Source organism: Mustela nigripes, unplaced genomic scaffold (genome assembly GCF_022355385.1).
Source record: "Mustela nigripes isolate SB6536 unplaced genomic scaffold, MUSNIG.SB6536 HiC_scaffold_76, whole genome shotgun sequence".
NCBI classification, from domain to species: domain Eukaryota; kingdom Metazoa; phylum Chordata; class Mammalia; order Carnivora; family Mustelidae; genus Mustela; species Mustela nigripes.
In genome coordinates this window covers 909,420-934,329 of record NW_026739491.1, presented here as the reverse complement: position 1 = coordinate 934,329, position 24,910 = coordinate 909,420, and the positions used below count along the sequence as shown (strand labels likewise).

The window sequence follows — 24,910 nt, the reverse complement described above, 5'->3', positions numbered from 1 at the left end:
GTTATAAAGGAAATAAGCTGGGATGGCTTCCCTCCGAGCCCTCAGGCCTCTGTGCAGGCTGAGCGCCCCGGGGAGAGCCTCTGATTGCAGCAGAGAACAGGCTCTGTGGAGCTTAAGGGTTCTTCAGCCCCCTGGGGCTGACCCCATGTCCTCCACAGGCCAGAGTGTCAGCCACAGAACGTCTCTTGCAAGAAATTAATTAAGTTCAGATCAACAGCTGCACTGTCCCTAAGATGCACGCCCCCCCCCCTCACCTCCTCAGTGAAGACAAGGCTGTCTGGTTTGCGTGCCCCTCCTCTGCCCTGCCCATCTCTCCTGGGGGGCTTCTGTAGCTACAACTTATTGGGACCAGAGAATCTAAAAGCAACACGATTCAGGAGTCACTTGGGGGAGCTGCTGAAAATGCAGATTCTTTGTCCCCAGCCCAGATCTGCTGTATCAGAATCCCCTGGGCCCAGAACCATTTCACCAGCGCTCCCATTGGAGTTAGAGACCCACAGGGCTGGGGCTGGTGAGGAGCCTGGAGAAGCCAGGGACTTTGGGCTCTGCCAGGCTCCAAGGCTAGGCAGCAGCGCCACCTGGTGGGCCCTGCGGAAACACCTCCCAACCAATGCCCCTTCCAGCCCTACTTGAGGGTAGACCGCCTCTTACCAGTTTGTTTTCAGGACTCCAAAAGCAGCATCTCCAGGCGGCAAGCTGGATCGTTACAAATCCTCTTTAATGTTACTTGTCAAATCTTGGACGTGTTTTATAGAACTGTGCACAGGGCCCCTTCCCACTGCCTTACAAGGCACAGTTTCACCCACCCATTCCCTCGGGGGCAAAGGACAGGCCCGCCTAGTTTCTCCGGGGAAAGCATCCTCCCCCCACCCCCCTTTCCCTGGACAACTCGGGATCCTGGCAAACGCAGGACCAGCTGTGTCATACCCCCGGGGTTCATCCCCCGGATTCCCTAAGCAGCCCAGAGCCAGTCCAGATTCCCCGGCCCAGGGGACCCCTTCTTCGGCCCAGCTCAGAGCCTCATCCTCGGTTGATCTGAGCTGGCCTGGTGATGGGCTGCTGCTCCTACGAATGTGAGGTAAAGCCCACCCTCTCCCACCACCTTCAATGAAAATGTGAAAACCAAAGATAGAAGAATTATAGTGGAAAAAAAAAAGTTTACCCACGCAGTGGGCAGCCCCGATGACTTCTCCAAATCCCACCCCCATCCCCAATGTTGAATACACCTTTCCCCACCCCATGTACAAAGCTCCCAAGGTGGGCAGAGACCCCGTGCCCCTGTGCAGAGACGCCGTGGGAGCGTTCTCTCTGGGAGCCTACGCGGATCCCGGCAGGCAAGAAGCAAAGCAGCCACGGAGCCCCTGGGGCTCAAGTCTGGAGGCAGAAAGGTAGGGAGACAGGTCCAGGCCCCAGAAAGCCTCCCCTCTCCAGCCAGCACAGGACGGGCACAGGGAGTGAGGTGGGCGGTGAGCCTAGAGCAGAACCTGGAGACCCTGAGGAGCCTGGAGGCGGGGGGACTGGCAGGGAGATGGGGGACAGCAGCCGCCTCAGTACTTGGGGACCTTGCTGTAGTCTTCAGAGTGGACGTGCCGGCACAAGCAGATGGACAGGAGCATCCCCAGGAACTGTGGGGGCAGAGGGCAGGAGTCAGAGGGAGGACCCAGGGCAGCATCTCACTGTGCAGGTCGGCGAGGGTCCCGGGGCTTGAGCAGGATGGAGTGGACCCACAACGAAAGCCTCAGGACCAGCCTGTGGCTCCTGCGGCAGAGGCGCCCAGGGAGGGGACAGTGATCAGGCCGGCCTGGCCTCCCTGAGGCCATCAGCGGGGATGGTAGGGCTGGGGGCGGAGCCGGGGTGCTGGAGGGGGAAGGGATTCAGACCTCGATGACAGCGACGCCCACACAGATGCCTAGGATGATGCCCACGTTCTCCTGCAGCCAGGCCTGCACCTTCTTCATGCAGCCCTACAAGGGGAAAACACGACCGCGTCACCCCACCACGCAGCCTCACCCCACCATGCACAATGGCCGGGACGCCCCGCCCTGACCTGGCCCAGAGGGCCGGCAGAGCGGGGTCTGTGTGTTCCCTGACTGTGTAAATCAACGAATATGTTGCTGCAGGTACAAATGACAAGCAAACAGGTGAATCAAAGGCAGAAACAGCTAAGTGAAGGAAGGGTGGCCCGAGTACCCAGACCCCAGGGTGCCCCAAGTCCAGCGCGGGCCCCACAGCTGTCCACACACCTCATGGTACACGGGCCAGTACTCGGGGCTGTTCCCGCTCTCGGTCCTGTTGCTGTCGAAAGCCTCACAGAAGCCCTTCCTCACCACGAAGCTGTCCTCTTCCTCCCTCCTGGCCTCGCAGGAGCAGGGGTAGGTGATGTTGGTGCGGTTCATGAGCTCCGCATTTTCCGTCCAGTTGTAGAAGCTGACCCAGCCGCAGCACTTCACCTGCGGGGAGACCGGCTGCTCACGCCCACAGCTCTCAGGCAGGCGGCCCTCCAGGGGGAGGCGGCATCTCCAGGACAGAGGCTCAGATCGACCACTTTCAGCCACCACCCCCCTCCCGCCCAGGCCCAGCAAACCACCAGGATCAGAGTTTAGGTTTCACTCTGGCTTCTGGGAGCCACAGGGAATTTAAAGGGGCTTTCAGGAAACAGACATCATAAACATTAAAACAGCAAGAGACAAAAAGTCAGGGGCAGTAGAAATACAAAGCAGCACAGGAGGGACGTTCAAGTTGAAAGACAGGACACAGATAAGTGGGACAGAGCAGGGCAAACAACACACAGTTAAGAGTGGGGGTCTCGGGGAGCTTGGCAGCCTCAGTCCGTAGAGCAGGCAACTCTTGATCTCTGGGTCGTGAGTTCAAGCCCCACATTGTGTATGAAGCCTACTTGAAATAAATAATTTTTTAAAAAGAGCGTGGGGTCTGGAGTCCAGCAACTGGGTTCAAATCCCAGCTTTGCCATGTACCAGCAGCTTAACTTCGGTTAAAGTGCTTTCCTCAGTCTCCTCATCTGCGAAATGGGGTAACAAAGGTTCCTAAGTCAAGGGGCTGCTGGGAGGACTCCCCGGGATGAGGCAGGCCAAGTGTCCAGCTCTGATCTGGATGGCTCGGGAAAGGCCAGCTCCACTTTTAGCTGCTGTGTACATGTTAGAATTGAGATCTGGCTGTGAGCTTCCTGGTTGTCAAGGTGAAAAAGGAGATATGGCCAATTCTGCGTTTTGGAAGAGAAAATGTTCTGGCTCCAGAGGGGAAGAAGGCCTTTTGAGACTCCCTGGGCCAGAAGCGCCTCCGTGGGGCTCGTGAAGGGACCCTGAGGGGCTGTGGGTCACATCTGGGCTTGAATTCCTGACAGGGCTGGGATGTGAGGAGCTAGGCCTGTGCTGAAAAGGCCCCTGGGAAGGAAGAACCGAGTTGGGGAGGGCCTGTGCCAGCCACCAGCCCCGGCTTCCTCGTGGTAAAGGGTTAGCGAGAGCCACTCTGCCAGGGTCCCTGGGAGGATTAAGTGGACTTGCAGGGTAAGCTTCACGTCCCCCTCGCTGGGTGCATGGATGGTCCCCCCTGCTTCCCTCCCAGCTCAACGTGGCGGGTCCCTGACCAGCAGCCTGGTGACCAGCAGGGGGCGAGCCAAGCTCAGGCAGTGGCTGGGACAGGTTCCTTCCTTCTGTCCTCCTTCCCTCTGTCTGGATGCTTAGCAGCTTCCAGCCTGGGCCAGAGGCCAGCACGGCTGAGGGGCGCACCCAGGCCCTCATACCCTCATCAGAAGGCAACAGCGCTCCTTGACCACCACACCAGGCAGAGTCCCCGACCCCGCCTCTTGCCGAGACCAAGAAGCCTTCATCACCAACATGCCACCAAAGCGCTGTGTAAGCGCCACCGGCTTCACACACTCCTCTCACGGGTCCAAGGCCCTGTTTGCCAGACAGGGACCCAGGCTCCGCAAGCAGCAGAGCTGGTAGTCCCAGCCTCAGGGGCCTGACTCAGTCAGCTTTCTTAACCACCGTGCCAAGGAGGCATCTGACAGACATCAGAATGATCTAGAGGCCTCACCAGCTGCAGAAATCCCCCAACCAGTCAAGTGCTTCCCACGGCAGGGTGCGCACCATCTCTCAAGGGACCCGCCTCTCCCCCAGGCTCCTTGAAGGAGGGACGTGTTCATCCTGGGACATGAGGGAACCCCCAACCTCAGCAACTGTGGGTCAAACTGAACGTGTGAGGAAAACATCTTCCCACAGGCACTGAGCGCCACAGCGGACACAGGCCCCCCCCAACCCGGCTCCATCTGGTCCTCCTCACCAAACACTGTGAGGCAGGAAACACTACCCTCCCCTCTTCACGGCCCAGAAAAGGGGATGCACCCATGTGGTTTGGACAGAGTCCCGTCTCCAGATCCCTGCTCTCCTGGTGCCGTGGAGTCGGACCTACTCCCGCTGCCCCCACCCCTGCCCCTCATACCCCAGTCCCCTGCCAGGCGGCAGTCAGTCAGAGCTGCAGGCAGGCCCTGAGTGACCGCTGTGGCCGGTGCCCCCTCGGGAGATAGGAGGCCGCTGCGGCAGCCCAGAGACGCTGGGTCCCCACCAAGGGCATACAGCCTCTGGGACCTGATCCCCGAGGTCCGTTTGTGTGTGTGGTGACTGGCTCGCCATCAGGGCATGCTGGGAACCCAGTGGGCCAGTCAGTTATTCTGTCTCTCAGTCAGTCAGCCAGCCCACCATTCATTCATTCATTCATTCATTCATATAGTCAGTCATTCTGTCTGCCAGTCAGTCCATCATTCATGCATGCATTCATTCATTCTGTCATTCATTCATTCATTCAGTCAGTCAGTTCATCATTCGTTCAGTCAGTCAGTCAGTCGTTTTGTCACCAGTCCATCATTCATTCATTCAGTCTGTCAGTCATGGAATCTGTCAGTCAGTCATTCTCTCATTCCTTCATTCAGTCAGTCTGTCTCTCTCACTTACCTGAGGTGGAACACACACACACACACACACACACACACAGCTTGACAAAATTTTAAACATAGACTGACATGACTGCCAGTTGGATCAGGATTTAGATAGAACATTCCTTTCACTCCAGAAGGTTCCCATGGGTATATCCCATGCCAATACCCTCCCAGAGGTAGCCTCCACTCAGACTCGTGTCTGCACATCAGCCTTGGCACCCAGTTCCTTAACCCCCCGGAGGGACTCCTGACACTCCCCAGCCTGGCTTGCGAGGAGGGCCCTCCTGCTCTGGCCATAGACTGGGGGCATCAGGAGCCCCGGGCAGCCTCCAAGACCCTGGGCCCCCTGAGAGACTGGGGTGGGAGCTGGGGTGCTAGGCAGGGGTACAACTCATAGGCCCCTTGCCCCCAACAGATACACACTCATATACAAACTCTCTGGAATATTCAGTCAGGCAGACGACACCCAGACTCAGACACACTGGGCCAGGACGCTCACGCCACCCCCACCCCTGCCACCGTCGCCTTACCTGGGCCTGCACGTAGTCCCAGGCCTCCTGCAGTCTGTCCTCATGACTGTCCTTGTAGTTCTGAATGAGGTTGGTCACGATGTTGCCCATTTCCTGCTTTAGCTGCAGACGGAGGGGAGAGTAAGGGTCAAGGTCGGATTTCCTGAAACCCATTCCCCACCTTTGGTCACATCTACTTAAACGGCCTCTCTCCTCACCCACCCCCCTCTGGGGACATGCTCACACTCAAAAGCATCCTACTATTCATGCCAGCTGCTTTTCTAGTGCTTCTAGGGTGCCAGGCCCCTGCTGGCCATCACAGGAAGCCCGGGGCAGTCAGGACCTACCACAGCTGCGCTGTAGTCTATTCGGCACTCAGCGCCCTCTGGTGGCCTCTCATCCCTCAGGAAGAACACCGCCATCCTGTCAGTGGCCCACAAGGCCCAGCTTTGTTTCGCCCCCGCTCTTCCCAAACCATTTTCTGTTTTTCACCTTCTACTTCAATTACCCAGATCTGCTTTGCTGTCTTTCTGCTAGGCATGCTCGTGCCTCAGGGCCTTTGCACTTCCTCTTCCACCTGTCATCCTCTTCCCCCACATATTAACATGGCTCACTGGTCCACTTCCTCCAGGGCTTTGTTTAAAGGTCACCTCCTCCGAAAGGCCCTCCTGGACCATCCTACAGAATATATCTCTTCTCTGTCCCCTCCAACACCCCCTCCCAGGCTCTCCTCAGCCTGCAAGGGTGGGCCTGCTGTTTCATAGCATTGTCATTACGAGCTCATTCCTTTTCAGGATGTACTGTGTCTCCCCTCCACTAAAATGTCAGAGTCATGGGAGCAAGGACCATACCTGGTGAAGCCTGGCCAGGTCAGACGTGAGCTGTACTTGAATAACGGATGGCTGTACGTTCACCGCCTAATGCTGCGCCCCAGGGCAGTACTCACATACTCTCCCCATTAGTCCTCATGCCTGCCCTGCAACCCTGCGAACTCCAGATCCTGACTGTGTCGGGGAATTCAGGGTCCGTTGGTGAGGGAGAGAAGCATCTGCTTTTCTCAACGCCACCAAGGAAACAACGATTTACAAAGGCAGATGAGGGGCACAAGGAATAAAAGGACTCAGCCCCAAAGGCCGCCCAGGGGCGGCTCTCAACAGAGGATCGCACCCAGGCAGCTTTTCAGGAACAAGTCAGCCGTGCAAAGGGAGGCAAACCCGAAACCAACCTTGAGAACTGAGAACAGGGCCCCGAGCCCCAGGTAGGAACAAGGCCCCACCGCCCCCCTCCGCTGCCCTCCACCCTGAGAGCCAGACCAAGCCTGGCCCCGCCTGGCCTCTCCCATGGACCTTGTCCAGGGGCCTCCCTGGCACACCAGCACAAATAAACGAGTCACAGCCACCTGCTGTCACCACAGAAGCCCAGGGTGAGAGGCCAGGGTACCGAGGGGACCGCCACAAACCTGTCCCTGGGTTCCGGAGAAAGGGGAATCAGGATATAGGACAGACACTTCCTGGCAGGGGTTTTCAAAGCCCAGCTCACAACGCGGTGAGTGGGCTGCCTCAGCTCTCCGCGGGCAGCTCAGAAAACCCACAACCCTCTGGAGAGACCAGCAGCCCTGGCTCCTTGCCCCCTCCCTTCACGGCCCTGGGAAACCAGCCCCGCTCCCCAGGCCTGCTCTCTGCCCCCTCCCTCTTGACAGAATCCCCAGCGTGGTTCTCTTCCCTTCACTCACACTGAGCTTTACAAGGTACAAAGCCTTCCTACCAGCAACGAATCACAGCGGCTAAGTTTTATCAAATACCTCTCTGAAACCAGCCATGCTAAGTACTTTTTTGTGCATTAATAGAGATGCAGGAAATGAGGCTCAGAGAGCGTGATTACACAGCAACATGGGTCACACGGCCAACATGTGAAGAGCTGGGATTTGGCCCTGGAACCCAAGTTTTGACCTGTGAAGCTCTATCAGCACTGAAACCACTTGGGCACAGCTTGAAGGAGGTCAGAGCGTGTGAAGGAACGGCCTGGAGAAGCTAAGCAGCTAGCTAGCTCCCCGTCCTACAGCTGGGGCTCCTGCAGGCTTGGGTCTTTCTGCCCTGACCCTCTCTGCTCCGCCTCTTTTCCGGGGGGGGGGGGGGGAGGAGAGAATGATCCGGAAAGAAGGGGGCATTTGCATGGACAGCTGCTTCTCCCACAGCGGTCTTACCTGCCCTCCCCGCCCCCCACCTTGTCTTTATTTATACCCCAGCCCATACTTCCCTATTTCAGGTCCCCTGACATGAGAAAAGTGATGGAAGCCCAGTGGTTTCCACTGAGGCTGGGGGGTTTCCATGGAAACACCACCTCATCCTGCAGCCCAGAAGGGAGCTGAGAGACCCAGCGAGACCACAGGGACAACGGCCGCCGCAGGGGCTGGTTCAGCTCTCAGCAGATGCCTTGGGATCCCCATGCCCAGGAGGCCGAGTCGGGAGCTCAGGGGCAGTCACCCTGGCAACCAGGTCATGCCTGAGACAAGAGCAAGCGGGAAGGGGAAGGGGGAAGATGCCCACTCTCTTCCTTCGTCCCTGTAGGGGACGCTTCTGGGGTTTCTCCCTGCGCTGCACCCAATTCTCCCTTCTAGAAACAGCACTTCCTTTCCTTAGGGGTAACCCCCCCAATCCCTTCATGAGCCCGGAAGCCCTGCCCCTCTCATTGCCATGGGCAAGTCCCAGGCTGCCATCCGCGACCTCCCCCACCCTGGGCACAGGGAGTGCTTCAAGGATGGGATTTGTCACCCAATGTGACCTTCTCTTTCTGCTCATCGGGCAACACGAGGGCCTACGGGGGACTGCCTGCCCAAGAAGGCAGCTGACAGAGAAGAGCCAGAGCCAGATCAAGGGACTGAGAAGGACAGAGTCCCAGGGGCAGCCTTCAGAAATCTGGATCCCACAGAGCCTCCAGCCAGCTCTGGCCTATCTCGTTACTATCTATGCAATGAAGAGTTGTGCCCAGGATTAAAAAACAAACAAACAAACAAAAAACAGTCCTTCCCAAGGACCAGCAGCATTCATTACAGCTCAGAGCAAAATGAAAATGCAGGGTCCCTTGCTTAAAAAGGATTATAAATTTCAACGCAGCAGCAGCAGCAGCAGAGTATAAACCAAGCATGGACCCTTTGAAGCGGAGGGCCCTGTGTAACCACTCAGGTCACACGCCTCCGAGGCCAGTCCTGGAAAGCTGCCCGGTCCCTCCTCCCCATTTCCCAGCACAGAGCACAGATCCAGAGGCAAGATCACACAGCTAGCGAGCAGCAGAGACGGGACTTAACCCTAATGGGGAGGCTCCAGAAGCCTGCGATCTGAACTGCAGCCGACCCCCACTGTTTCCACACCCCCCACACACCCCCACCCTCCCCACCCCCACCCCACCGTCCCCTCTGGGGCAGCTCCCCACTACCACCGGCTGTGCTTGCACTCCACCTTGTTGCAGCCTGCTGTTTCACACAGAGGCAGGATTAGAAGAGACCTCAGTAAGAGCCCTTCCCATACCTTCTTGGGCTCTGCTTAAATTCTCCCCGTATGGAGAACTCAGGACCCCACAGAATGGCACATTGCGGGGGTGGGGAGGCTCTTGATGTAAGCAATTCATTTTAAGTTCCAGAGGGGACCAGCTGAAACAAATCAGATCACTCTCTCCCAGGAGAAACCATTTGGATATTCAAGACCAGACTGGGTCTCCCTCCACCCCCTCTCCTCTCTGGCTCCTCCACCCACTCCTTGGGATGGTGTGCTGACCTCTCTCCATGCTCTTTATTCTAGGCATCAAATTGCCCTCGAGAACGAGGTGCCCCCCCACCGCCCCAAGCAATGAAATGGACCCACATCTTCCTGTCTTCTCCTGGGGATCCCATAGGACATGTTGCCAGGTGCTTTGCCAGAATGCAGACACAGTGGGTCTGAGGCTTCAGCCTGGGATCCCAATAAGAAATGAGGGCCCTTGTTGGTAGTGGTGGATGCAGAGGGGGTGGTGTGTTTACTCCTAGTCACCGCACCCGAGTCTTTCCTGAAAGCAGGCAGCAAAGTACATAACCAGCAACCCAGAACTCCCCAGGCTCCAGTTAACTCCTTGAGGGCGGGGTCTGAGTCAGGCTCCACCTTCCACTGCCACGGAGCCAAGGAGCCACACGGGCACCCAGCACCCAGCGCCTTAAGAATTTTCAACCCAAGGCACCTGGGTGGTTCAGTCGGTTAAGCATCTGCCTTCGAATCAGGTCATGATCCGGAGGTCCTGGGATAGAGACCCACATAGGGCTCCCTGCTCAGCCAGAAGCCTGCTTCTTCCTCACCCTCTGCCACTCCCCCTGCTTATCCTCTCTCACTCTTGTCAAATAAATAAAATACTAAAAAAAAAAAAAAAAAAAAAAAAAAGACTCTCCATCCCACTGCTCTCCATGATCCCCTTCCAGAAGGAATGCCTGCAGGCCTTCCTCCCCTTCCCAAAGGGAAGACAAAGGTCACATGTCTCTGTCCTAGCTCCAGCTGTCCACCCCCAAGGCTGGTAGCAACCTGGGCCAGAGCATCAGGAAGTTTCCGTCATAGGGAGCAGGCATCTCACAGAACAGCACTGTCCTTGGGGAACCCCTTACCACCTATAGGTCAGGGCGTTGCGACACACGCACACTGGCTCCTCTGAGCTTCTCCGGTAGGAAAGGGTAAGAGCGGGGAGGGCATCACCGTGTTCCTGACCAGCCTCCCCCAGGGTGAGGAAGGGCACAGCAGTGTGGCTGGGCCACTGCCCCCAACCCCAATCCCCAGCACCCACCCAGCCCAACTCGAGCTCCTTCCCCTTCAAGCCCTCAGCGCCCTGCTCTTCTGCGCAGCCCCCTGACATTATCCACTGAAGCCTCAGCGGCCTCACCCTTGTGGGCCATTGGGCAGGGGAGCAGCAGGGCCTGCCTGAGTGTGCCAAGGCCAGTGCCCGGCATGTCCCAGCAGAGAGTACTCCCTTTCTTCCTCGAGACCCTCTCCCACTCTCCTCTTCCTGGAGAGGACAAGCCAGAATCCCAGAGCGTCAAAGCTGGGAAAGGCCCCCGAGATGTCAGCTGGCACTCCAAGAGGCTGGGCAAGTTGTCCAAGCCCCTGGGGCAGCCAGAGGCAGATCCCAGCCGAGAACACAGGGCCCTAGAAGCCCAGACTTGGGCCAGGCCCACCAAACTGGGGCTGGATATACGTGATCAGATGAGCAAAGAGCTAAAGGAATCCCCACTCTCAAATCCTGGCCCACGGCTCTCGCTAAGACTAACACCAAAGACAAGAGGAACAGCTGCCGTTTCCTGAGCCCTTACTAAGCATTAATGAAGTTAATGATGGGAACCAGTGAGCCCTCCCAAGGAGTCCAGGAGGTGTCTGCTCCGGGCCAGGCGCTACTCAGGCCCTTCCCATTGGCGGGGCTCTCAAATCCGCAGCAAAGAGCTAGGAGATGGCCTTGGGGAGATGGGCCTTGGGGCCCCGGGTGCTCTGGCACTGAGCAGTGTTCCAATTTTAGAAAGGGATTGGGGTCTGGGTCACACCCCGCATTCTTTCCCATTCATAATTCCCAAGGGCCCCCTGAATGGGGTACACAGAGGCCACGAATAGCCTGGCTTCTCTTCGGGTTTGATTCTGCCACTGAACGAGCTGCAAAGGGCATTTTTGCTTTTCAGAGTGGTTCTCGGATTTCAGAACTGCGGCTAAGGGGAACGGACCTGTATTGTTACCGCTGTCTGACCAGTGACATGCGTGGAGCACAGAGAGGTTGAGTAACTTGCTGAGGGCCTCAGAGCAGCGATTCCAACACGGGCAGTTGAGTCCTAGAGTTGAGGCCTTGGCCCCCTCCCTATCTTATACAAGTGTTGCAGTCTGTGCTCCCTTCAACTCTGGGTGGGAGTGGGGGCCCAGCCGCTTTTCCCTTCAATTCAGAGATGCAGAAGCCCGGGCTCGAGAGGCCATGTGCCTTGCCCTAGGCCCCCAGCCTACCCTGTTGCTGCCCGGGGAACCGTGGCTGCTGGGAACTCAGGGCAGGAGGGACAAATGGCATCCCCAGAGACCACTTCGGGCAGGGGCAGAGGGGACCCCAGTGGCTCGACTCCTTCCACCTGCCCAGGAGGCCTGCAGAGTGAGAGAAAGGACAGCCCATTGCCTCTAGAAGTTCTCTTCCTCTAGGCTCAACAAGACCCACTTCCCCAGCTGGACCTCATCGGCAGGAATAAACATCATCAAGGACATGTTTAGTCTTCCACCGGGATTTACAATGTGCTGGGAAAGAAAAAATAAATCATTCATTCTAACTTGAGTGAGCGAGCACTGCCAGAACATCCCCAGCAGATCCAGGAAATGTCCCTCTGCCTTTCAGGAGAGGTGGGCCAAGGTGAGGAGGGCTGGGACCTGGGGGCATGGGGTATGGAGCCTGGTGGGGAGGAGGAGCGGGAGGCAGGGGAGGGAATCACGGGGTAGGGCGGACAGTTTGGACTGGAGTCAGGAGTCCTGATTCTCCAAACAAGCCTTGCTCTGGGGCCGTGGGACGCCACTGAGGCGGGGCTGCTGGCTGTCAGCCAAGCGGAGATCATACCAGCCCACAGGGAGGCAGGGTGCTGGAAAGGCAGGCATGGGCCTTGGTTGGGTCAGAGGGATGGGGATGGAATTCTCCATTCTGAAGCATCTGAGCTGTGTGTGGCTGTGGCCAAGTCATTTTGCTGCTCTCTGCCTCAGTTTCTTAAAACTGGAAAATGTTTGTAAAACCGAAGTGTGTATCAGGTTACTTGCTCCGCTCCTGGCATGTGGTTGGCATTCAACAGGGGCCCGAGATGGGGGTCGTCGTTATTACTATGAGATGGGGAAATCAGACAGTGAGAAGGCAGACTGCCCGAGACCCTTACAGAGCCGACCGCCTTCTGAGTCATGGAACCCAGCTTACCAGGGCCCAGTTCTTATCCACCCTGATTATGACCTACCACCAACTGGGTCCCAGAGAATCCCCAGGTGGCACAGGGCAGAAATAAAGACCAGATCTTACAATCCTTTCACTGAGAAAAGAGTTGCCCTCCTTTAAATGCTGCCTCCCTGTCTGGTAGCCAAGCGAGCTCCCTTTCATCTGCTGAAACCACTATTTCCCCTTTTGCCTCGGCTTCCAGGAAGCTCAGTATTCAAGTTAGCCCTCAGCTACTGTGTCTAGTGTCCTGGTGTCAGGGCCACTGCTTCTCCTCTCCCACTGTGCATTCAGTCCCTCTCATTTTGACTTTAGTTACCCAGTGCCTGTGTTGGAACTCAACTCTACTTCTGGGAAAGGGCCACTGCTTCTCCTCTCCCACTGTGCATTCCAGTCCCTCTCGTTTTGACTTTAGTTACCCGGTGCCTGTGTTGGAACTCAACTCTACTTCTGGGAGGCTAGGAGTGGATTATAAAGAAGGAAAACAGACTCAGGTAGGAGCCACTGCTATGAAAATCACACCAGTATGAACCAGGAGCCGCCTGGGTTCAAAGCCTGGCCCTGCTGCTTACTCGCCGTGTGACCTTTGATCAGGGGGGCTCATTTCTGCGTTCTGCTTCCACATCTGAAAATGAGGGTGACATGCCCATGACCACACAGGACCCCAGGGAGGAAAAGCTCAGTGAGCACAGTCTGCCCGCCACAGGGGGTGGCAGCCTTGTTCTAGGCTTCACGAAGTGTTAGTTGTTGATGTTGGTGTAATGTTTTCTTGCCTCCCTTCTAAGAAGTGATCTGAAACAACCGGACCTTCAAGTGGTAAAATTAGGAGCCCATGAGCCACCAGCTCCGCCTCCCTGATCGCTAGGTAAGAACTGTATCGCTGGAGGAAAGCGGTGGCCCCCAGGGGCATCCAGGGCATAGGCCATGTGCAGTGGATCTGGGGTGAGCTCTGGGCCCTCCCGTGGCCCAGCCACTGGCTGACTGGGTACCCTAGCCCCTCACCTGTCGGATGGGGAATCACGGGGTAGTATGTGAAAGAATGAAAGCAAAGTGGCCAGCATCGTACAGTAATACATGGTGTGCACTGAACCAACCGCAGGGGTGCGGGGGTTCTAGTCCCTGTATTACTGACAGTATTGTTTGATATCTCTCTGAACACCTGTCTCCCCTGTCTGTCAATGAAACACAGCGCCCAGCTGCCAGAAGGATAAGACAATGTGTGTAAAGCTTCCAGAAGATACTGTGTGCACACAGTAGGTGCTCCTTAAGTGCTAACTTTGATAGTCACAATCAACTGGCTCACCCAACAGTTATTCCTGGCTTCCCTTCTCCCTTGTGCCTGTGTCTCTAGAGTCCCCTTAAAGGCAGGGTACCTTTGTGACCCAATCTGGAGAAGACTGTTGGAGGACTTGCTTTTCTGATCAAAGGGATGGCCCAGGTCTGGCACTGCCCGTTTCCCTCTGTTCCGGCTACAGCAGCACAGATGGTGCTCTGGCAGCCATCTTGTGACCATGAGGTGAGTGGAGTGATCTAGTGAGTGGCATGGTGAGGATGCTGAGCAGACAGCCAGAAGCATCGTCTCTGATCTAGCCTGACTTCTGATTAAGTCAATAGTGAATGTCAGCCTGATAGCCTTTCTATTCCTTTATGCTGAGTGCCTTCCCTGTGACACAAAACTGATTTTCTTTATTGACAGTGTCCTCCCTGTGCCCCATCTATGGATGAGTGGCATGGATTTAGTACTTGCTGAGGTGCTTGAATAAAAACAAGATGAACAACATCTTTTGGGCGTTGACCATGCCGAGCACTGTGCTATGTTTTTACTATGATAATCCCCCTGAATCCTCATCAGAACCAGAAGCTAAATTATTATTGCCCTCCATTTGCAGAAGGGGAGACAGGCCCCAAGAGGCAAGCAGCTTGCCTACCGTCCCCCAGCTACAAGGTGCTGGGGTAGAGCTGCGTTCAGGCCCACGGCGACCCTGCCCAGAATGCTGTACCCCTCCCATCTCACTAGGAGATCACAGGGACCAGACCTTCTGGGTTTGTCTGAGACAGCTGAGGGGCCCCTGGTCTCTCCCCTACCCCCTGGGACCAATCCCCCTCCAGGCCCAGCCCAGCCAGGGGCCAGGAGAGTGCTTACCTTGCCCATGTTGAAATAGAAGAGGGCTCCTGCAGCCACCTGGACGATAAGGATCAGGAGGAGGAAGGCAAAGTACTGGGGACACAGAGGAGCAAGGAGTCAGCTGCATGCCCAGTCCCCTGGGGTGCACCCGCCCTGCTCACCCCTGCAGGCACTCCCGCAGTTGGAACCAGGGTACACGCAGGTGCCCCTCAGCTGGCCGGCAGTACTCACCAGCCCCAGCAGGCAGCGGACCTCCTTGATGGCACCAATGCAACCCAGGAAGCCCATGAACATGGTGACGGCCCCCACACCGATGAAGATGCAGGCCCCTACCTTGAGCGAGCTGGAGGAGGTCTCTGGGGATGGAGAGAAGGACATTAAGTCAGGCCCAGCTGTCTCACCCTCATTAAGCACGCCATCAGGGGAAGGCCGAAGGTCGAGCACTGCTTCCCTTGGGCTCGGCCCCCACCAGGCGCTGTGCTAGCTGCTGGGTAGACAGGAGTCAGAATACTGAGGTCCCCATGGCCAGGAGCTGCCACCCAGTGGGGCGGGATGTAGGGACAATACACAGCACAGATCCCCCAGTTGTGGGGAGAGCCACAGGGACACGGAGGCTAGCTCCAGTACACAACCATGGGGCGGGGAGTGGGCTGGGTGGCTGGGAAAGGCTGGTCTGAGCAGAGGAGAGCCTAGAAGCAGCCTAGTGAAGCTCTGAGAGGGGAAGGCATTGCAGGTGGGTGGGGGAGGGGAAGGAGGGGTGGGGGGTGGGCACAGCAAGGAGGAAGGAGCTAGGATATACTTAAAGAAGGCAAGACAGAGTGGGCCCGTGGAAGTCTGACCTGTGATATGCCTGAGACATAGAGAGGTGCCTGATGACAAGATACCCTCTCTGGGGGCGCCCCTGTGGGCAAAGGTCTGGGTTCCGTCAGAGCACTTGACCAGCAGTTCCCAAGAAGCCCAGCGCATCGCCCGCCAGAACAGGACGCAACTCACGCCCACCTCCAGATGCCCTGTACCCAGAGGCTGTCAGATGCAGAAGAGCTAGGGCAGATGGGCCTCCCCCTGGCAGGGAGTGGCAGACTCCCCCGACAAAAGCCCCTGCACTCTCCGGGAGGCGGAGGGCAGGATGTTTCCAGAAGGCTGGCGCGCAGCCTGGAATGCATTACTGGATCAGGGGGAACCCGTTAGGGAAGTAGATTCCTGGGTCCGTACAACTGGACAGACTTTCTTGGGAGGCCACCCGGAACCTGCAATTTTAATGTGCCAGGCAAGGCATGGCCAGAGCTGGCACAAGTGGCTGTCATCAGGGAGGACATGGGCCAGCTCCGTGGGGGGGCCTGAGAGAAGCTGAGACCCCCACCCCAGCCACCGAGGACCCCTGAGCACCCTTAAGCAATCATTACAAAGCTCAAGTGTGGATGGACAGGAGGGCCGGATTCAGCCCCACTTCCTGGTCACAGACAGAAATGTTCTGGAGCTCGGGAGGAGCTGGCTAGCCCACCCTGTTCTCAGGGTGCAGGGTAGGGCTGCCTACCCCCCAGCTCCACACAGGATCCCCCCAGGCAGGTGGGGTAGGGAGGGGAGTGGGGAAGCAGTGCCCCTGCTGGGGTGAGCGTGGGGGGGCTCCTGGCACTGAGCTCCCATTTTCATTCTAGGTCCTCGGCGCCCTGCTCTCAGCAATTGGCATAGTCAGGAGGAGGCCATCCAATCCACTTTTTCTAAGCTTCCTTGGTTTGGGTTCCTCCCAGGGATGACTCCCAGAGAAAAGAAATTTGGCAGAGTCTGGAATCCACTGTGTGCCTGCCAGAACACGGCTCTTTATCCGGATCATCCCTTCATTTCCAAATCGCTTCATGTCCACGCCAGACCCATGAGGGTCGATTTATATCCTGATTTGTCCCTAAGGGCCCTGATGCCCAGCCAGGCTAAGAGGCCACCCAGATGCCCAGCAGGCAAGACCCAGGGCTGAGACCTCCCCAACTCAGCTTCTTCCCCAGGAGGCCAGCCCAGCTGCAGTGTCTCAGCTTCTCAGAACACCCAGCGGACAGCAGTCCCTGACCGCACCCAGGATCTCAGGCTGGCCCCGATCTGAGCACCCTGACTTAGGAAGGGGCCAAGTGGACATTCTGGGGAGGCCCTCCACTGTGCACGGCAGAAACGTCTGGGTCTTGCCGGGCCTGGCAGGTGCCAGAGTAGCAGAAGTGGCTCCACATGAAAGGGACCGGAAGCAACAAGAAAGGGGTTCCCATTCCAGCTCTCCTGTGAACAGGGTCTGAGCCTGGGCAGGCCATCCTTTGGCTTCTGTTTCTTTCTCTGTGAAATGGAACTAAATCCTACTTCTTCAAGATGTTCTTACCAACTCCATCACTTCCATAGGGTTGACTGGTTACTAGGAGCTGTTCTAAACACTTTTCATTTCTCACAACCACCTTATAACATAGATTTGATGATTATCCCCATTTTCCAGACGAAGAGGCCCAGAGAGGTGAAGTAACTTGCCCACGATCACTCAGCTAGGAGGTAGCAGAGCCAAGATTTGAACCGCAGCAGCCTGGCTCCAGAGTCTGTGCTCCTGACCACAGAGCAAGGTCTGATTAAGGCAGGACTGTGTAGCGAGTGTGAAAACCCTGCAGTATATTGGGGTATGTGGGGCTCAGGAGCCATGGCCCTGTTCATATCCCAGCTCCCACTCCTGGCTGAGTCTCCTGGGACAAGTTAACTTCCCTTCCTGTGCTTCCATTTCCTCCACTGTGAAATGGAGACAGACACACTTCACCCCATGGACTCCCAGTTAGGGAGTCCTCACCAGTTAGGTTGAGGGGAGAGCTGTGTCATGTGGGCCTGGAACGTCTGTAGTAAGTCAGAGCCCTGGGTCCCAGCCCTGTGTGATTCTTAGCAAGTCTTCTCTCTCTGCTGGATCAGTGTTTCAGAACCCTGGCTGCTTGGGGAAATCACCCGGGGAGCTTTGTAAAAACCACAGTGCTCCAGGTCCCCGCCCGCACACCAATGGAGTCTGATCCCCTGGGGTGGGCCCGGGACTCTTGTATTTGTGAAAACATTCTGGGTGCATCTACCAGTGTATCTAGGGGACCTCTGCCTTCTGGCAGCTGGAGAGTCTTCCAACTGAATAGGGAGGAGGCCGGAGGAGCAGTTAAGAGGTTTTCCTGGAGCCTGGGGCAAGGTGCAGGGGACAGATAAGCAAAGGCTGAGCTGGGAATTGAGACTTTGCCCCCTGGCACTGTGCCTGCTGGGTGTGGCCCAGGACAGGAAGTGGGGAGCCCGGGCCTAATCAGGGCAGAGGAGAGTGCATCCCAGGCTGGGAAGGTGTGGGGAGCACGGGCATCCCACTAGGGCTGGAAATGCAGAGCCTCACCCCAGAACAGGGGAACAGTCTGCAGCCCCCCAACCCCCAGCAGGAGGCAGGGCCAAGAGCCCCAGGCTGCATCGGATGTGGCTGGAGGGTGGCTCATCCTTGCTTCCTTTCAGGTCCGAGGGGAGGCCTAGCCCCTTGGGGCCACAGTGACAGGTGTGGCCTCTCCATCACCCATCCCAGCCTGGTTCCGCTTTATTCAAATCAAGCAGCTGTCATGGGCCTGAGTCCAAACCTGCTGCCTCAGCGGCAGCTGGGAGGGAACTGAGCCAAGGACACACTCACTGAGGGCAGTGGCATCACTGTGCTCCTTGGGGCCCTCAGCTGTGCCTCCCGTCCACCTCAGGGCATCCATGAGGTCAGTGCAGCAAGCCTCATACCTATCACTGGAAGCTCTGGGAACATGAGCCAGGGACATCACTTCTCTGAGCCCCATCTCTTCATTTGTCAGGCAGGACAGGAACAGTTCCTACCTCACAGGAAGGTCGAGGGATCAAGGCAATTTTTATGGGCAAAATGCTTGGCCCCTTGCCGGCCCCATAATGAGCCCAGACCGTGGGTGCTATGTCCGGCGTCTTCTTCCTCAGTCCAGAAGCCCAAAGAACCTAGCTGGTGCCAGGCACGGAGCAGACACAGCTTGGACTCCTGACAATTTGTGTTTCCCAGCCTTTCCTACATTTCTCTAAACTGACCGGGGATGGAGTGTGGCCCACATCTCACTGAGCTGGCAAATGGAGGGAGAGACTCTAAGAGGCCTTCTCACGGTCAGGCCTGAGGGCAGGGGTCCGGGCTGGGACAGCAAGCCTCCCTCAACCCCCAGTGTTCTCCAGACAACAGCAGCTTTGTGTGGGGAGGGAGAGAAAATTCCTCCCAAAAACCCCTGCAGAGGGGGGCCCCGGGGTAGAGTGGTCAGCACAGGACCTGGGCGAGGCCCCAAGGACGGCTAGAAAAGCGACCTTTCAGGTTCAAGTTCTTGCGGGCAGCCCTGAGGGCCACCCTGGCTCACTGCTCCGGGGCCAGCTTGGCAGGGGGATCACGGGGAAGGACCCTTACGTAGCACAGAGATGAAACTGCTCTTGTCGGCCAGGATCCATACCCCGAAACCCAGGATCACCGCGCCCAGGATCTGGAAAGAAAAGGTGCAGTCAGTTGGAGCCTGTGGGGACCCCTGCCCAGCTGCCCCTGCACCAGGCCAGGAGGACCTGGGGTTGGGGGGGTGCACCACCTCCATCCTCAGGCCCCACACCCCAAGTCCCAGCCATCCAGACAACAAAGCCGTGTGTGGGGGAGTCCCTCGTGCCTCCCATCTCCCCTACCCCACCCCCATACATGGTCAGACCAAACTTATTAGCTTTGAGGGGTACAGCCTCCTCCCAGGGGTACCCCACGACTTTACCTCCTGGCCCTGTCCTGTGCTCACCCCCTCCACTCCAGGAGCTAAGCCCTGATAGGAACATTGCAATGCTGTTCGTCATCCCCAAGCGAGGACCTCACTCACCCTACCCTACCCTAGTCGGGCCGCCTTAAAGACAACAGCAGCTGCTGATGACCCTACATTCTTCCCCAGTGTCTCCCAGCAGGCCACCTGTCCCCTCCTTGCCAGGTGGACCCTGTCATCGTCCTCACGTTACAAATGGGGACACAGAGGCCCCGACCTTGCCAAGGGTCACCCATTCCATCCTTCTGGGGCTCGCAGCCAGGTCTGACTACTACCCCGGGCCAGACTGTGGCTCACACTAGCTGCAGGATACTTGGACCCGTCCTGGGACATCACCTGGAAAGCCAGTCTCTGGGGACAGGGAGCTACTGAGGAGCCACTGAGGGGAAGGGTCTGCCCTTGGGTGGGTGTGTCTCAGATGACGCAGCTTGCCGGGATGAAGGGGGACTTCATAGAACAGGGGAGTTTGGCTCCCAGATTCCTGAGGCCCTGTCCACCCCAAGCCCGCACCTCATGGCACAGCTGGCCAGTGGCCAGGCGTTGGGCCCACAGTCTGCTCTGTGCCCCCAGAGCCCTGCAGCAGAGTGCCTGACTTGCTCACCTCCTGTGAGGGCGGGACAGAAAATTCCCTCTGGGCAAGCACAACCCCCAGGAGATCGAAATCCAGGACTGCCCAGCTAACCTCCTCAGCTCATCTCCAAGCACCCACGAAGGAAATCCCCAGCAAGAACCCAGGGGGGCCTCTGCAGTTTTCCCAACCAGAGACTGTCATCCGGAGTGGCTGGACCAGCCCTGAGGCGATGGGCCAGCCAGGAAGAGACCCAGTCAGGCGGCCAGCCAGAACTGGGGAGGCACATGACCCCCTCTTTCTCTGTGAACCCAGACTGGAACTATGGGGCACCACCCTGCCCCCCCCCCACACTGCCCACAAACTGCCCCCGAGCTCTGCCAGAATCTCCGGACAGGGCTCTGCCAGGAGCCGGGACCCTCAGACCAGCGTCCTTCCCCCGGAACAGCAGAGCGTCAGCGGCTCCTGGATTTCTGTGAAGCTCAGAAAAGCTGACGAGGTAATTTTCTGGGGCATCTGGGGCCAGGAGTTCGCAGGCAAGGAGGTACACATGTACATGTGAGCATACGCGAACACACACAGCCGCCAGAGCAAACTTTCCAAACCACAAGTCTGATCACGGAACCGCTTCCCGATGTGCGTAGAACAGAGAGCAGGATTCCTGGAAGGCCGACGCGGCAGGCACCCTGGAGCCCCACACTCCGCCCCACTCCCCCACACTGGACTTCGATGCTTCTGCTGGAACTCCTCCCACCGCCACTGCCTCTGACAGGGAGCTTCTGTGGACCGTCCCGACAAGGTCGGCGGCCTTATAACCTGCTCTCCTGGGGGCCGTAACCTTCATGCCCAGCACCCTGCATAGCTGCAGGAACCCATCCCCTGCCCCGAACAGAACCCCCAGAGCAGAAAGCATGACTCCCCTGTTGGTGAGTATCCGCCTGGCACCTACAACCGGGTCTGCACGCACAGAGGGTCAAATACCCACTTGGTGAATGTGTGGTGAGTGAACAAGGAGACGAACCAACCAAGGTATACTGTCCCTGGTCCCCTCTCCCTGCACCCTCCTGTGATAAGAGCTCCCTCTCACCCTGCCCACCCCTCCCCATATTCTGGTGGGCCATCTCTGGCCCCAGCACACAGGGAGTTAACACCAGACTAGAGCCAACCCCCAAAGCTCTGGCCAGGGACCAGCTTTTCCAGTCTCTGGCTCCACGGAGAAGGGACCCCCTTGGCCAAAACCATCAACCCTGTTTCCTTTCTCCACGAAGTCTCCACCCCTCCCTCCCGCTGCATGCGGTGAGCTGGCTGTCTGGGCCCCTGGACTGCAAAGCCGCCTCTCTCCAATCCTAGGGTCCCTGGGAACAGAAGCATGGCACTGCGACCCTCTTGTTCCCCAGTCCTGGCCAGCTGGCCCTGGAAGCCGGGTGGAGGCCCAGGGGTCAAGCACTTGCCAAGAAAGGCTTGGCTCTGGCTGTATGGCCACTGTTTTCTAGAGCCCCGGTCCAGCCAGGAGGGACATGACTATCTGGCTGGGGAAGCCCAGGTGCCCTGCCCTCAGCAGAGCTTCCACACCCGGCTGCGGTCCACAGAGGACGAGAGCCGGCAGGGCAGGGGCACCTCAGCGGTCCGTAGGAGTGCCGGGAACACGCTCATTTCTGTGTGTTGGGGCACAGTTAGGAGGGGGAATTGAGAATGATTATTTCCCAAACTGTCTACGACCCTATGTAACTTGCAATGTAGAACAACTTTTCCCCCAGGAATCCGTGTCCGCTGTAGAAAACTTGGAAAAGGGGCAGGAAAGCATAAAGAATAAAATCCAAATTCTCAGGAATCCCAAAATGAACATTCAGAGGCACTTTCTTCTCTCAAAAATATCCCTGGACGTGTGCACTTTTTAAGAGTAAATCTGAATCATAATAAATATAATAATAAACATCCTATTTTTCAGCCTGATTTTCTAACAGTAGGGGATAAACCAGCCACCCAGAGGAGACAGCCCCCAGCAGCACCCTGCACCCAGGAAAGCCTCTCAGGACTCCCCGCGCCCCATCTCTCTCACACATACACACACACACTCATGCACACACACACACACACACACACGTGCAGACTCACACATGGATCACACGCTTTCCAGCCCCATCATATACACATTCATGCACGTACACATTCACACATGTGCACACACACCCTGCCCCATCACACACTTGCACACACATACATTCACGCACATGCACACTCACACATGCATCACACACTCCCCCTGCCATCGCACATCTAATGCACACTCACATGGACACATGTGCACTCACACATGCATCACACGCTCCCCCGCCCCATCACACATTCACACATACATTCACACACGGACATACTCACACATGCATACACACCTTGCCCCATCACATATGGACTCATGCACACTCACATGCACACATGTGCACTCACACATGCATCACACGCTCCCCCTGCCCCATCGCACACACACATGCACTCACACACTTCACACATGCATCACACTCTCCTGCTGCCCCATCACACTAAAGCACCCACAGACAATTGACACATGTGCACACTCACACATGCCCCACTCTCCCCTTGCCCCATCACACACACTCACACATTTACACACATGCACACTTGCACACGCATCACACTCTCCCTCTTCCCCAACACATACACACGCTTATGCACACACATACATTCACACATGTGCACTGACACACGCATTACACCCTCCCCCTGCCCCATGATGCACACACTCATACACACTCACACACACACACACACACACACACACACACTCCAAGCAAGAGGAGTCAGTGTCAGGCCTGAGAGGAAAATTGAGGTCCCAGGAAAACCAGTTCAGATGTGCACCGGCCTTACACATCTGGGCAGCCCTATGCCAGGGTGGGTCTGGGGTCGGGGGTGTGTGTCTCCACACTGGCCCCAAGCCTGCAGGTCTCCTGCACACCCTCTGGGGGTGTGGGTACATCCCCCACAGTGGGCATGAGGGCGGGGGAGGGGTGGCAGCTGTAACAGCAAGATCTTCAGAGGGGGTGCAGGAGGGTCAGGGGCCGGCACAGAGACGTCTCTGCTGATGAGTTAGGGGACACCCGGGGGGCTCTTTCCCATCCATTCCCACCTCCAACCCGGACCAGCCCAGCCCTCAGTGCCCCAGGAGAGGGGACAGCGGGGAATGGGCATCCAGTGTTCTGCCACAGAACCAGCTGGAATGCAGGCCATCTCCTGGCTGGCCCCTCCCGGTTCTATTCACCCTGGTCTATTCACCCCCACCCACCACCCCTGACCACCACCCTGCAGCCTGGAGTCTCTGGGGGGTCTGAGCCTGGGTAGCCCCAGGGGAGAGTCTCTGTGGGAGGCAGTGGGCTGGTGCAGGTCATACTTACGAAGAAGAGCAAGTTGAAGAGGAAGAGAAAGTATTTGGTGACTTTGATACAGGCTGACCCCATCCTGATGGTCCTGGAGCTCCCTGGCAGGAAGAAGACAAGGCAGGTGGGTCAAGGCCAGGAGGGAAAGGGAACAAAGCTGACAGGCATCCCGGACCCGCCGACCGCAGATCTTCCCAGAGGGAGGGACTAACATGAGGTCCCATTTTACGGCACCCTGAGTCCCAGAGAGGTTAGATGACTGGCCCAAAGCCACACAGCTAGGCAGTGTAGGCCTATAGGCCATCTCGGTTGCTTGATGTTTGACAGCTGGGAGTCTGGACAGGCCCCTCGACTGGGCAGGGCCTGGAGGGAAATGACTTAAGACCTTCTCGGACTTTGGAAATACCCAGATGGATGCTGGTCAAAGCCAGGAGGCCAGGAAGTTAGCGGGTGACTGCTGGAGACCCAGAGGGGAGACAGTGGCTTGTGGCACAGATCCGTAGCCCTCTCTGGGGCAGGGGCCTGCTGGGTCAGGAGGGAGGTCCAGCCTTTCAGAAAAGGGACCGAGAGCTCCCTCCACCATCTCTTCACAAAGGGCACAAGTGTGCATTGTCGAACATCCAATGAACAGAACATTCAACAGAGTTAACACAAAAATTTTAAAAAAAAAATTTTTTTCTCTCACCCCAGAAATAAAAACTGTCCTCATTTTAGTAGCTCAACTTGCAGCATGTGTTTCACAGATGGTTTTAAACAAAACTGGGCTCTTAGCGTATAGAGGGATCCGTAACCTGCTTTTTTCATTCGACAATACACTCTGCGTGTGCTGGTAAAATGCCCCACAATGTAACTTCACCTGCTGCGTAGGATTCCTTTCTGTTGATCGTTTCACATTTTGGAGGGTCAGCTTCCTCCAGAAAATTCAGGTATGGGCAGCATTTTACATATAATGTCTGGGGGTTCAGAAGCCCCATTAAGCCCATTCAGGAGCCCCCAAGGATCCCAGGGTTAAAGTCCCAGATACAGATTTGTCCCAAAGCATGTAGTCAGTACTCGACATTAGACACACGGCTGTTGCCCATTTTTCACTGTCATCCTGGGTGACACACACACGTGCTTTTGAAACAGCACAGACCATGCTGGAGCGCGCTGGTGTGTCTCTCCACACTGACGGACCCCAGGCCAGGGCAGGACTTAGAGAGGGAAGCTGGCTGCCCTCATCCCTTCCCCGAAGCCACACAATCCTGGAATGACAGCGGCCAGCTCTCGGGCCCTGTGGGGTGACAGGAGCCAGTGCGGGGCAGCTGGGGACGGGACAGCTGCATGGGACAGCTGCTCAGGCAGAGTGGGGCTTGGGGGCAGGGAAGTAGGCATTGGGCCCAGTCCTGTTCCCACAGGCCCTATGTCGGGGGAGGGGGAGAGCAGGGCACAAAGCAGAGGGAAGGAGAGCTAATGGGTTGGCTTCACCCCTTCTTCCTCCTGCAAGGGTAGAAGGCAGTCCTAAGCCTTGTGCATCTCCCCACTCCATAAGGAAGTCCCCTCTGCCTTTTTCTGGAAGTAACCACCTTCTATCATCCTTGCCAGGCGGAGCTCAGCTTTGACTCCCTATACCTTC

At 57.1% G+C, this 24,910-nt stretch overlaps 1 protein-coding gene across 2 annotated transcripts in view; it reads right to left on the bottom strand.

The window, feature by feature from the left end:
• Positions 1-683: 683 nt before the first annotated feature.
• LOC132008270 (CD82 antigen-like) overlaps positions 684-24,910 on the bottom strand; it is a 47,324-nt gene continuing 23,097 nt past the window's right edge. For both annotated transcript variants that reach the window (XM_059386812.1, XM_059386813.1), the window contains exons 2-9: positions 23,314-23,396; positions 18,951-19,023; positions 14,759-14,883; positions 14,546-14,620; positions 5,485-5,586; positions 2,244-2,450; positions 1,881-1,964; positions 684-1,625 (exon numbers count right to left, since the gene is read on the bottom strand). In XM_059386812.1, coding sequence (XP_059242795.1) covers positions 1,548-1,625; positions 1,881-1,964; positions 2,244-2,450; positions 5,485-5,586; positions 14,546-14,620; positions 14,759-14,883; positions 18,951-19,023; positions 23,314-23,376 — 807 coding nt within the window. In that variant the 5' untranslated portion in view covers positions 23,377-23,396 and the 3' untranslated portion in view covers positions 684-1,547. The remainder of the gene's footprint in view (positions 1,626-1,880; positions 1,965-2,243; positions 2,451-5,484; positions 5,587-14,545; positions 14,621-14,758; positions 14,884-18,950; positions 19,024-23,313; positions 23,397-24,910) is intronic.